The 14131-nt window shown below is 35.8% G+C and overlaps 2 protein-coding genes across 6 annotated transcripts in view; one reads left to right on the top strand and one right to left on the bottom strand.

Annotated features, from left to right (window-relative positions):
- nw (narrow) overlaps positions 1 to 3176 on the top strand; it is a 29682-nt gene extending 26506 nt beyond the window's left edge. Inside the window, exons 4-6 of one of the 2 annotated variants that reach the window (XM_089647973.1) lie at positions 206 to 437; positions 1140 to 1298; positions 1966 to 3176. In XM_089647973.1, coding sequence (XP_089504099.1) covers positions 206 to 437; positions 1140 to 1298; positions 1966 to 2524 — 950 coding nt within the window. In that variant the 3' untranslated portion in view covers positions 2525 to 3176. Of the gene's footprint in view, positions 1 to 205; positions 438 to 1139; positions 1315 to 1965 lie in introns of both variants that reach the window. The other variant, XM_089647979.1, reaches the window with a different exon arrangement.
- Positions 1 to 14131, bottom strand: part of LOC149424948 (cytosolic carboxypeptidase 1-like) — a 190984-nt gene that overhangs the window by 119547 nt on the left and 57306 nt on the right. For all 4 annotated transcript variants that reach the window (XR_016304993.1, XM_089648199.1, XM_089648223.1 and 1 more), the window contains 13 exons: positions 13739 to 13870; positions 11877 to 12008; positions 11175 to 11318; positions 10864 to 11061; positions 10458 to 10671; positions 9656 to 9909; positions 9301 to 9493; positions 8549 to 8662; positions 8268 to 8376; positions 6482 to 6692; positions 4606 to 4778; positions 3986 to 4123; positions 3258 to 3436 (listed from right to left, as the gene is read on the bottom strand). Coding sequence is in view for 3 of the 4 variants with exons in the window: in XM_089648199.1 (XP_089504325.1) it covers positions 3258 to 3436; positions 3986 to 4123; positions 4606 to 4778; positions 6482 to 6692; positions 8268 to 8376; positions 8549 to 8662; positions 9301 to 9493; positions 9656 to 9909; positions 10458 to 10671; positions 10864 to 11061; positions 11175 to 11318; positions 11877 to 12008; positions 13739 to 13870 (2191 nt within the window). In the remaining variant the exon portion in view is untranslated. The remainder of the gene's footprint in view (positions 1 to 3257; positions 3437 to 3985; positions 4124 to 4605; positions 4779 to 6481; positions 6693 to 8267; positions 8377 to 8548; positions 8663 to 9300; positions 9494 to 9655; positions 9910 to 10457; positions 10672 to 10863; positions 11062 to 11174; positions 11319 to 11876; positions 12009 to 13738; positions 13871 to 14131) is intronic.

Raw genomic sequence — 14131 nt, 5'->3', positions numbered from 1 at the left:
TGGGTTGTTTGATTAGCTAACAAGCATAACAGTCCAAATTTAAGTAATAAGAAAGACATCAACATCTGAGTATCTGAGGAAGTGCACAGCAAATGTCAAAAAAACAAAATGGCGCTGATTGCCGATTTGATGACACTGACAACAACTATGCTTTTAGGTCTCCTGTTTTTTCCTCTTTTTTATATCGGTGTATAATTAATTCCAGGCTACAACAAGTACGACTTCTGGACATCGGGCAACAACCTGGGCACGGACATGTTCCTGTGGATGAGCACGGGGCTGCCCTTCAATGCGACCTTCAACTACATGAAGCGGGCCGGCGAGCTCAACATTCCCGGAGCGGAGGCCGCGCCCCCTGTGGCTGCCGCCTCGCACAGCATGGACCCACTGGACGTGCCCCAGGGCAGCACAGCGCCCCAACGCACCGCTAGGCATGGGTAAGATTCGACTACTTATATACTCTAATACATAGTCCTTCTCTTTTGATATAAGACTATCATAGCATCTGAAGACAACATAAATGAAAATAAACATTCAGACATTCTGACTAACCAACTTCACCCATTGCGTCCCAACATCAGGCTAGTGTGCTATCTCCCATATTTACCGTATTTCGTTGACCGTAATAAAATATATAGATATAATAAGAAGGTAAATTATGGAAATATTATAGTTCTGTTCTGTTCTGTAAAGTTGCGAAGGATAAAAAGTCTTCAGATTATGCACTAAACTTAGTAGATGATGACAGAATTGCTGAAACAATTATTTTCTCAACGTCAAATAATGTAAGACAAAGACAATTCTGTCAATTCTGTGATCTTACAAATAATATAAATAAATTAAATGCATAATATTGTCCACTTCTTGATACGGATTCTAGTAAAGTAATATTAAATATTTAAATATAGCTACATATTTTGCTAACTTTAGGTAAATAAACATCTCTCTTTGGCGTTACTAATATAACGGGACCTTGTTTGTATAAAACCTAAAAGAGATATTCTTATGTAAAGCTATTTGGAAAGATACAATAAAAAAATATTTCTATAATTAAACTCTCTGGCAATCTAATATAGACATTATTGAACGACAGACATTCACACATTCTAAAATAAGTAATGTTTTGTTGCAACATGAAGAAGTACGGAGCATGTGCTGAGCGACGGCTGCGTGGCCCTCAAGGCGCCCACCTTCCACTGGGAGCCCCAACACTGCGGGGACATCAAGGACTTCATCTGCGAGCAGACCCGCTGCTACTACTACAACTACGGATCCATTCCCGTCTCTTCGGCCCAGGGGTAAAGCCAGCTCCAGGTGAGATCCCAGCCAAAGCAACTTGACTACCAGTGGCCAGATTCTCTAGAGTGATTCAATTGATTGCTCCAATTCAAATGTACACCGATACAGTTGTGCAAATAAACCTTTCTCATTCAATGTGGCTTTATGATATGCTCGATATCAAGCAGGTCGAATCAATACTGAAGTCATGAATTCTGTAAAATCTCTGGCAAAGAATCTAGCCCTGATGACAGTGAAACCATCCACCCACCAGACTGCTATTGTGAACAGTACAGTTACAACGTGTCACACTTAATAACTGATCAAAACTTTGCGTTGAAATCATTTTGAAACGTACATCTTACCAGCAGATTCACTTGGTGGGTGGGAGGAAAAAGCTTTGCTTGGTATCTCATCATGATTTTGCCACGTGACACGTTAACTGCATGAAAAAAGATTCTCAGCCAAATATTTCCGTAAAGCCTTCCAATCTCAAATTCTACTAAAAATTTCCATTTAATGAAATGTAATTCAATACATTTTTGGATTTACTTAACAGCTCTCTAGAAACACCACTCACAACCAACACTCTCAAGTTCCATAAACTATTTATCTGAATCCCTATAGGCTGAGAATCTTATTAGTCTTGTAACGAGCAATATAACATTAATTTGTTTATTCATACAGGAAGCCACTTTCTTTGACGACTACAACGACTGCCCCACCTCTGACCAGCTCGTCCCCCGCCCCTCCTCGCTCGGAGCATCTGCCAACACACTTCACCCTCAACGACTTACTCGGCAAGCTCCGCCCCAGCTCTCTTGACGGACTCCAGTCTCCCCATTTGAAGGCAGCTTCGGCCCTCGCCCACAAGAACCCCCAGATCGACGGACACTACTCCGGCATCAACCATCACGAACGTCAAGAGAACCAGGGACAAGGTGAAAAGGGGGCAACTGCGGCACCCAGTACTTATGATGGGGATACGGATATCAATGATACTCCGACCCAACTTCCTAACGAACCAGACAATTCAGTAGATGAGGAAGGAATCGCCACTCTTGGACCTTACAACCACAGCTCAGACCTACAAATGGGAGATGACCCTAATGCATATGCTGCTGCAGCATCTAACAACAACGGAGACGACTACATTTCCACGATTGAGCCTGATGTAATCACAACATACCGATCAGAAACCATGCAAAAGATCGCTGGCAAGGTTCTGGCCGCTCCATCCTACTAAAGTGAGATTTCGATTCAGCTGTGAATGTCTTTAATGTTCCACATTGAGACTGTGTTTTTACGTTATTTGTGGCGTAAAAAATTCTTTCAATAGTATTAAATTATACGGATAAGTGTAATTTGACCAATTCAACCGATATAAAATGAGTTGTCCTAGAAATTACAGAATAAGGTTTGTGTAAGTTGGCACTTTTGATGGTAGGTAAATCTCAGTGATCGATAATAAAGTTGATTGTTGGTTCACCTATCATTTGAAAAAGAAATGATTGTTTGATGTTGCAAGATAACGCCAGCTTCGATAAGTTAAAACATGATCATTCCAGAGGTTGAAAGCAAAGTGCACAAGGTTTTGGCAATTTCGGTCATTGAATAATTAGTAATTAATAGACTTAGATATTAATGATTACTTGCCAAGATCTTAACATATTTGGTGTCAGAGGGGATACATAGCTTTGTTTTCAATCTTCAAGTATTTGCAACCTCGTTCGAGGTTGATATTTTTAAACAGGTGCAAGACAACCTGTACCTAGGTTTACTTTTTACACCTGAAGAAGTATGATATTTAGTGATAATACCACGTTCATTGTAAAGTTTATACAAGTAAGCTTTAATGAGCTAATAATTCTGAAATTATTAAATGCATATTTTTTAAACATTGTACTTATTTCCACCTGTGAGCTTAAGAACTATGTGATATGGTTGGAGAGAATATAAAAAGCTGTGTTATCACTTACCAGCCATTGATAACCCCCTCCACATTCAGCATTGGGATGATCTTGAAGACATAATGTGAGCGCAGTTTTTTGGACAGAGAGGATTCGTTCAGCAAACTGCCGAGGGCTCCATCCATCACCCACGAAGCATTACTCTCTCCCGGGTGGACTCGCGCTGTCAGGAAGACTATCTCTCTATTCTGAAACAATATATAGTATAATAGACTAGTCGAAAATTAGATTTAAATGCCATTTGGTGTTAAAATTAATCCAGCTTCGAATACTAAGGACGGGTTGTTTCGGAGAACTTGAACAATTCTTCAAATTTCAAAGTTAATTTTCAAGTTCTGTGAAAGATAATTTTAAGTTCTGTTTTTATTTCAGTTCTGTCAAGCAACTAGCCTATAATGATATAATAACAGAATTTGAATAGGACTTTCACAGAACCCGTAAATGAACGTTGAAATTTGATGAATTGTTCAAATTCTCCGAAACAACCCGTCCTTAAACTTTGTTTTTCAACACAAATTAGAAAAATGTTCATGGCGCCAATTTGCACACAAATAATTTAACATTCTCCGTTTTAAAATACAATTTTTATTGGAAAATTTTAAGAAGAATATTCGATAATTGAAAAGACAAACAAATCCAGTTGATCTGGAGAAACCATTGAATGACAAATTAGCCTCTAGTTTTCTTTGAGAGGTGTATTTATTAGGATTCAGAAATTAACAAAAATGGTAACATACATGAATAGGGTTTGAAGAGGAATTCTCAGATGTTATTGTCACCAAAGGTATTTCATTATTGTTAAGGGTACTGCACAGAGTGTCAAGTCTGAAGTAAATTCCACGTGGAAGGTTTTGGGACCATATCCATATTTTAGTCTGAAAATAAAAATGTTTGAATGTTACAAGAGATCGGCACCGTAATATTTATTATAAGATTATGGCAGACCTACGAAAAATCACGGAACGTTATAATTCCAATTTTGAAAAAGAAAATTACAATAAATTTACATTGAAACATTATAATATAGGTAGTTACCTATTTTATCGCTTGTCTGAATTTTTCACACAGTCATTTACAATTTTTAAAAATTCAAAGCAATATCAAGATATAGAGTTCATTGAACCAGAGTTACAGACAGACATTCAACAAAATGAGTGTTTTTGATTAAAAATTTTCAGTCATCTAAGATTTAAAAAGTAAAATAATTTTGTATTGGCGGGATCGGGGATGTATTTTCTAACATTAAACAACCATCGAAAACAATGGTTAAAATGATGCACGTAATTACACTTAAAACTCTTTAGTTTTTTGAAGTAATATGCCATCAATTATTATAATAATATAAATTATAACTAACCATCATCTGTGTGTAAGTGTAGGGATAATGGTAGGCAATGTAACACACATCGTTGGAATGCGGAAAGTCAATAGTAAATGTCACGGTGTGGAAACAATTTAGTAAGATTTTGCTTTTCTGACAGGGATAACTGTTTCTGTAGTAACATATGTCAGAGCCGACTCTTAACCACCCTAAAAGATTGGACAAAAAGATTATATGCAATCAAATCAAGGAAATATAATTATATGATGGTGAAAACAAGTACAGATTACTTTTAGATACCACAAATGAATATTTTATGCTATTGATCAAATATTACATATATACTAAACGTCATTGGCAATGATTTTTAATAACTTGACCCCCGGTGACTTGCCAACTGCTCCGGTGACTGCTGCGCCACTTTACATAAAAACCAATTTTTAGGATCAAAAATTCTTCAGTAATAAGATAAAGAAATTTAAAAAGACAACGGTCGCAACTGGGACACAAAACCAAGATCCTTGTCTTACTGGGATCCAAAACTCTACAAATTAAGCTACTGTGACCTGACTGATCTAGACCTGAGACCTAGTTTGATCTAATCTGACCATCTATACCTCAGACCTAGTCTGATCTAGTCGGACCTAGTCTGATTTAGAACTGAGACCTAGGTCTGACTTGACTGATCTAGATTGATACCAACGAGTCCCAACTGCTCCCAAGGGGCCGTTCAAGTATTACGTAAGCAGATTTATTACAATTATTTACCCCCTCTTCCCCCTTGTCACCAAAAGTAAGCAAAGCTCTTCCCCCCCCCCCCTCCCATGCTTACGTATAAATTGGTACCTATATGCATTTTTCTGTTTTATAAACAATTCAACTTTGGCGAAAGAGGATCAACGGTAACACAAATATTAACTTGCTTTGATTTGCTTACAACACGTCAATCGTACTGAAACGAAACAATAGATTGATGGAAGAAATTTTGACAAGTGATTAGCGCGCGGTAATTCCCCCATTCGCTTCTAAGCGAGTACCTAAACGTATCAATTATTTGTGGGAATCCCCGAATATGTATTCGGTCTTCAAACATAGACAATGTGTGGGTTGCCAATGTGTAAAAAAAAAATAACTACTGCTGAGCAGTGCTGACGTAATCACTATCTCGACCCCCCCACCCCCCCATGTCATCAAAAATAAGCAAAGCAAAGACCCCCCTGCCCCCCTATAGTGCTTACATAATACTTGAACGGCCCCCAACCGTCTGGAGCCAATGAGACTATGGCATCCCCAATTGGAGTATGTCGTGAGGCTGAAGGTAATACGGAGGGGAAGGAGAGAGAAAAGAGGATGATGGTTATTCAGATCTGGTAACGAAACATAGTAAAACCATTTCAAGTAATGTGGAAATTCTGAAATTCAGTGGTCTTACACCAGGGCGATACTGAGAGCGTCTTTTACTCTGAAACATGCCGCAAATATACAACATATTGTTTTAAATTAATAATTGTGAAATAAAACAAATAAATTAAATAAAATTTACTTGCGCACGTAAGGATCTGAACCCACGACCTACAGATTGCCAGTCGAGAGCCGTACTCCTCGACCATGGTGGCTGTCCGTGATCTAGACCCGAGACCTAGGTAAAAACCTTCTGAGACCTAGACTTATCCGGACCTGATACCTAGGTCTCAGTAGCTCAATTGGTAAAGTGTTGGCCCCGGTGAGACTAGAGGATCTGAGTTTGAGTCCTAGTCGTGACCGTAATCTTTTTATTTTCACTGTCTAATACTTCATTGAGTTAATTAAATCCATTTTGGTAACATGCCCAACTAACGATCATGTGTGCTAAAGTAAATAGAAATATGTGCATAGTTTTTAGATGAATTTTATGTCAGTTTATAGAAGTTACCTGGTCTACCCATAATAGATTCTTTAACTGAATACATAACAGGTTTCATCCCAAAGTTAAACTGACTGTCAGGTTTCTCACAGTTTACCACATTGAATGTGTAGGCCCCCCCGCTGTTGGCCATATTGCTAACTTCAAAGTAAAACCAGAGATGGCGCTTCTTCGAATTCACGTCCGGCATCAAAATGAGATCATATTCTCGTGCACCTATCTGCAAAATAACAGAACTCATTTTTAAGTGCACCTACATAGTAATACATATCGATATATTTTCATTGAATGATTGTATAATATATAAGCATTCAATGAAAAAGTACCACATCAATGTGACACTTCACATCTATCCTTTATTTGTACAGTGTAAAGGCAAGGGAACTGTATCACCATCCAGTCGGGCAGCATTGTGAGTAGTTGGTCTTGAAGACACCTGGATTATATGAAGGAGAAACAACAGGTGTCTGTAGATTGTTCCACACACGAGCTGACAAAATGAGTCGAAGAAACAACACATTCTCATGAAGCCAACATCAAATCTGAACGGGCGTTTGGCTTGTGTGCCTCCAGCTTGTGCACGTGCACCGGTGAACAGGAAATCATGCTGCTAGCTCCTTATAGCAGGCTCCATTGAAATACCTGTAGTAAACCACTGTTCGTTGGCAGATCGAGATTGAGTTTATTTGCATGGCAAGTATGCAGGTTAATAGTTTCGTAACATAGGATATTTATTGTATTTTGTTTCATCTTCTGACTTGCAAAGCTGTGAGCTTGTGTCAACTACAATACTTTACATTTTATGCTCATGATATTATGTGTAAATACATTCATAGTTATTTATAAGTGTAATTTTTCTTCATAAATAATGCACAATGGATAAAGATTGTTCTTATCCACCCAATATTTATTTTTTATATCATATAAACATTTTTATGTCTTGTTTCCAATATAAATTTTGTATTTGTAAATGAATAGATATAAAAAAATATATTAACTTTTACCTGCGACACTTTACGCTGTACTTTTCTTTTAAATAATCTGTATGTACCTAATTAGCCTAATATTTATAATACATTGTTGGCAGCAAATGGAAATCTCCGCCCAACACATTATTTATAAAACATTGTTAGGAGCAAATGTAAATATGCGCCCAACACAGTATTTGTTATACATTGTTAGGAGCAAATGGAAATCTGCGACCAACACAGTATTTATAATACATTGTTATAGCCCAGCTACACTACTCGCGAAGTTGATCGAAGTTGACCGAATACGATAGTGTGGGCACGAACACGGGCAGCTTCACTTCGGGCAACTTCGCTTCGCTTCGCCCGACTTCCGATTGTTGTCGGTAAATGCGCCCGAGTCAAAGGACTCGAAGCGTCACGGCATAAATAAACCAATCACTGACTGGTTGGACTGAGTTACTCGCGGAGTTGCACGAGTGTGTGGGCACGCACTTCGAACTTTGGCTAACTTCGTCGAGGACTTCGTCAAAGCGTCGAAGCGAGTAGTGTAGCTGACACTTTAGGAGCAAATGGAAATCTGCGACCAACACAGTATTTTTAGGATTTCAAGAGAAAACAAACAATATCCAAATACCAGGGGCGGTTCGAGACATTACGTGAGCTAGAGTAGTAGGATTGAAAAATACGACCTTATTGATGTTGTTGTAGTTGAAAACAATATATATATTTTTTTAAATTTAAATTTTTTGTATGAAGATTTTTGGCACAGGCATGGCAAAGACAGCCTTCCCAAACTGAAAAGAGGAACCGACACTGCCACATACCTGCACGGCCTTCCTTAAGTTTCCTGATTCAAAGCGGGATTCAAATTCTAGTCTTTTTGATGGGAATGGTTTAAAAGATACCCGTTGACTGTCCGTGTTCGTTAACATCCTGTAGAAAAAGATACAACCATTAATTTTCCATATTATCAATGATTATGTTACTTTATTATGTATTGTTTTGTATTATTATGATAAATTTTTGGGCTATTGTGACGTGTTGCGCTTCCTCCTTCTTTCCATCATCAGGGAAGATGTAAATATTAATAAGTTTATAGAATTACCTATCCGTCAGCACCGGGACTTCCTGCGCTCTCAGATTATCTAAACTGTACGCAACTTCATTAATGAGGGTCTCCGGGTTAATGGCACGTTCTATCGTGCCCAGAACTTTCTTTCTGAAAATTATAAGAGAATGAAAATAGTTGGGTTCTCATAATTATTCTTCTTAGAAGACCGAGTAAGTTTAGATGAGTGCTAAGCATTCTAATATGTGATTTAAATCATTCAGATAAATTAACAACATTAACATACTAAATTCGGTTGTTGGTGCATGCATTGTTGGAGCTGATAATTATTAGATCAAATCAGAGAAGAGATTAAGTAGGTAACAAAATTATTTTATTTTAATAATCAATAATAATAATTCTATAATTGGTGAGCTAATTTCTTTTGTTTATATTCTTGGCAGACCCAAATTTGAATAATGATTTTTAAAGTTTACTAACGGTGTTCATTCGAATGTTAAATTTCTGGTCATCTCTGATTATTTTTTTGATAGGCAATGATACTGAGGCAAATATTTTATAAATTCAAACTTCATTAATCCTACAATTATAACATCCTGTAATTTTAGTAGTATTAATATATTATCTATTCTTATTTTAGTTGTAAGAGCTTTGGATTTCTTTGTATCCTGAGAAATCATTATTCACATGACAACATTCCCCATTCTTATAAAGGATGACATTCTGGCTTTCAAGTCTTTTGTGTGTGGCGTAAGATAAAAATAAAATAAATAAATAAATAAAAATACCTGTAGGTTAACCTATCCACGTCATGTTGAAACTCAGGAATTCCTAAAGAATCTCCTCCCTGCAGATCAGGATAGGCCACCTTCACAAAAGGTATAATACTACGCACTCGAGATGCTATATTCAGGTAGACCTCTTCGACAGAAACAAAAGAATCTAGATCGTCGAGAATTTTCACATTACACTGCAAATTACCTGCAACAACATAACAATATGACAAAAACTGATGTTGATGGTTTTCCACAAGATAAAATCATATATAACGTTGGTGGTTTTCAACAAGATCAAATCATATCTAGAATTGGTGGTTTTTACCAAGTAGTAAGCACATCAAGGTATGTTTAGTGAAATAATTACCTATGGAATCAGTCTTTTTCAATTTCAAATCCGGGTTAAACTGGTGAATTTGAGTCTTCACGTCAAATAATGGGCCCTGTGTAGAACTTCCCATCGCACTCTTCATAGAAAATGAGTACTTTGTCTGATTGATGGAGAAATCTGACAACGTTCGAGGGTTTGATGAAGAATCCAGTAGATTTTCTTTCGAGCCACCTTTAGTAAGCTTTAGTTGCGTTTGCAAAGTCAAAAACTCTTTGAAAAATTGGTTATATCTGAAAGATTACACAATGCTTTGTTATTTACTACTCCCAAAAGACGACTTTGTAAAGAAGAGTGAATAAGTTTATATCTGCTTGGGACTTAATATAGAAAGTAAAGAAATAATGAAACATACCCCATAGAAGAATGTCTCAATGTTGTGCAATTATTTTTTTTAGCAATTTTGTCAATGTTAGTGAAAATATTAAACAAATTAAAAAAAAATGATTATGTAAGTAGTTACCTACTTATTAATATGATATGAATGTAGATAAGAACCAACCGGTTTCGAACATTTAAAAATAAAAAAGATAGATGTAACAAAATAAATTACCATAGATTAAATTTATTTTATTTCAAAGAAAGAGTTTGATATCTCGAAATGCAATATGCGTAGGTAGCCATTTGACTTTTGATGTTGATATTTATGCTAGGTATTATATTACATAGCATCATTGAAAAGATAAGCCTTTATAAGTTTTGTTGTCATCACGTGGTGTAAAATAACAATGAATAAAATTATAAAGCTGTTAATGCATATTATAATTATGATGTATGAAACCTTTTAAGATCTTCTATATCTCTCTCGGAAGATTGGAATAGAAAGCTGTTATTGAGACTGGATAAAGTATCGTCTGATAACTTCAAAGGGTTTTCCGTGCTCTCCACATCAGAGTCGCTTTTCTGCAGCAAAATTTCATCTTCCTCTTGAGCTTCGTCATCAGAGCTACTTCCCAAGAACTCAAAGTCTTCATCTGGCTCTATGAGAGGCCATTCTATTTGCAACACAAAAAATTACATAAAAAACAGAGACAATACTGTTCAACAAGTTGTTGCATGTCTACTGGTAATGAACACATCTTGCGGTTCAGTTGTTGACATAAATGTCGCATATAAACACACGACAAACAAAATAATAATTCGTTGGAATAATTAAGGTTAAAAATAATAAAAATTTTTATGCTTACCACTTATAATGTTGGATAAGTCAAATGTTGCTGGGTTCTTACTGGGAACTGGCACGGACCGATTGTTCAAACTGTGACATATTACGGAGCTGACTTTTGTAACCAGACGATCATATATATCTTCATCGGGACAGGTCATACAGAACCTGTAAAGGATTTGGATATGCTTCTTAGTTGCCACGATTCGACGTCCCGCCTCTAAAATACAAAACATACCATTTATGAACCAAACATAATACATGATAATCTAATTCTTTTAAACATATTTAAATATGTGATGAAATGAGAAAGAAATAGATATTAAATCATACTTATGGTGCAGACGTGTTTCAATGTTTGTAGAATGCGAGTGCATATTTTGATTCTTATCTTCGACTCATATTTTTCCCATCGTTCAAATACACGCAGCAATAATATGATAATACCAGCTTTCACTATTAGTGCACAGCAAGCCTCTTTAAACAAAATATAAAACAATTTGTCAGGAAGTGATGCACAAAAGTGACCAAATTTCTGAAAAAACAAAACACTAGGAAGAGATTTAAACACTAGTGCCATCTATCAAATAAATATGAAACTATTTTATCACATAAAAGGCTATTTTTTTGTAGCAATACAACAAACTATAAAGGTTATAATATTAAGTCATACTTATGACATGAATTGGTTCTGTTTTTCCAACTCTCCCAACGCTCTAACTAAAACTACCGATTCCGGTCTACGTGCACCGCTTATAGCTTTCTAATAGTGGAACAAGTTTCGACGAGATATTAGTATGTAGTAGCGCCTCCAGCTGTATCTCTATGGTCTTACTAGCTGAACTCCCCGGCTTAGCTCAGGCTTCACACAGAGTTTTTCATAATCAGATATAGACAGTGACCTTCCATTGTTTTAAAGGTCAAGTGTGAAAATTTTCATCAACTTCGTAATAAAACTGTAGATTTTTTATTGGTGCTGAAAGGTACCAGTATTAGGTGATTAGTGTGATTACTTATTATGGTATAGGTTCTTACTATTTCTGCTGAGGTAGTCGAGACCATCTAGACATAGTCTCAAGCGAATGTTCGGTGCATGCCCCAGGGACATTAAAACTTTTTCATAAGTTGTCACAACATCATCTCGCACGAGAATTGTAACAGTGCATGCTGGAATTAAAATTAGACACTTTAAATACATTTTTAATTAACTTATTAAAATTACATTTACCTCACCGGAATTTTAGTATAGAGGCACTCGTTTGACATAAGAATTTTCAACATTGTTATTACTAAGTATTGGATTATGTACATATATTTCAATATTTGTATACCAGAGTACAATGTATGTTTCAACCTTTTGGTCGTTAGTGCCTATTTGAGTCTATTTTTCATGGTTAGTGCATATTTGAGCCCTTTTCAGTCACTAATGCCCTTTGTAGCGGTTTAAATTAGAAATTTTTTAGGAGTCGAAATTTTTATATCTAAACGGAAAAGAATGATAGTAACAAATTATTATAAGCAATAATTAGTCGCTTGAAATATCCATACAAATTGAAAATATCTCCAGAGTAAAAATAAATGCCGCCAATTTGAATTGAATCCTCGCCTTCCGATGTCCGGTCAGGTGCTCTGAGAGCACTGAGCTATGTCGGCTTATTTCCAACACGTCAAATAATTCAATATGTGAAAGTACTTCAATCAACAATTACTGTTTATTATATATTTTCACCTGTAAACGACAAACTTTATTTTTGTAGGAAAGGCTTTGTTATTGCTAAATATCTATACAAATTGAAATTTTCAAGCGACTTATCATTGCTTATAATAATTTGTTATCCATTGTGCTATGCATAAAAAACCTTGTCTTATAAACATTAGTTTATCATTAAATAAGAATGATAATATTTATGATTTTTCTTTTCCCCCATGAAATAAAAAAAAAATTCTTGGGATACGATTCCAACAGACCGTTTCCAGTTTTTATCCTAAACCTGATCTATGTATATATTTCAGCATTGGAAGGCACATTTGGGATTTGTTGGTGCATATTTTGGGATTGTTAGTGCCAGAGATGTGCTTTATTTCAAATACTTAAATCCATTTCAAATGGAAATGCAAAATGCAAAATGGGTATTTTCCATTTTGCATTTTAAATGCTTTTCTAAAAACCATTTTGCATTTTAAATGCTTTTCTCAATGCATTTTCCATTTTAAATGCTTTTTGCAACATTCTTCCTACTATCTCTATTCATCTTTTTTTCATAAGCCCCAAATATCAGTCGGTCCTCAACCTCGCTATGAGAGATAATTTCCATTTGTCAAGTTGCTCCCTGGTAGGAGCCCTGGCAATTGAGTGATATCATTACAAAAAATACTAATTCAAATACTGAACATGGGGCCATGACGCTGTAATATTAAATGTTAGATATAGTTTCTATGTTTTTACGTTGTTAACATTAGTCCCGCGCAAATTTTTTGTGTTTTCATAATCTGTAGTCGTGGTGTTTTTGGATTTACCATCATGAATAATGTTTGTTCTACATTGATGTCCATTATTAAATGACAAAATTGTTTAAAAATTCTATAATTATTTTACTTGTTTGACCTGAGAAACCATTTTGCATTTTCAATGCATTTTGAAAATAGGTATTTTGCATTTTGCATTTGAAATGCTTTTCTAAAAACCATTTTGCATTTTGCATTTTCAAATGGAAAAGTTTTGACCCATTTCCATTTTGCATTTTAAATGGTTTTGGGTACCCATTTTGCACATCTCTGGTTAGTGCATATTTTGGGCATTGTTAGTGCTTATTTTGGGATTGATAGTGCATATTTTCCATGCGAATTTCGCCATTTGAATAGTACATATTTTAATATAATCTCTAGTTATTACTTACTGCTTTTTGTCAGTTGTTTCATCAAACTCAATAGAGGAAATACAACTTTGTTGTTGGTATAATGAATGCGGATAAGATTGTGAAGTACTTTCACTCCACCGTAGGTTCGCAGCTTGAGCGCAAATTTAGAATCTGTAAGCATAATAATGTGAAGTTTTTAAAATTATTGCTTTGATTTAGTAAGTAGTTGGTTAATAGATTGGTAGGTAGGATTTAGTAAATAAGTGGTTAATAGATTGGAAGATAGGATTTTGTACACATTTAACATTTGTCACAAGAGAACGGGTCGCTTCTACGATTCGTTCTTAGGTTCAACAGCTCGGCTGTGGAACGAACTGCCGGCCTCTGTGTTTCCTCCCTCCTACAACTTGGGACTCTTCAAGACCCATGTTC

This window comes from Hesperophylax consimilis, chromosome 3 (genome assembly GCF_061612785.1).
Source record: "Hesperophylax consimilis isolate HC1 chromosome 3, BYU_Hcon_1.0, whole genome shotgun sequence".
Classification (NCBI taxonomy): domain Eukaryota; kingdom Metazoa; phylum Arthropoda; class Insecta; order Trichoptera; family Limnephilidae; genus Hesperophylax; species Hesperophylax consimilis.
Note: the sequence above shows the minus strand (reverse complement) of the source record. Positions and strands in the feature narration are given on the sequence as shown.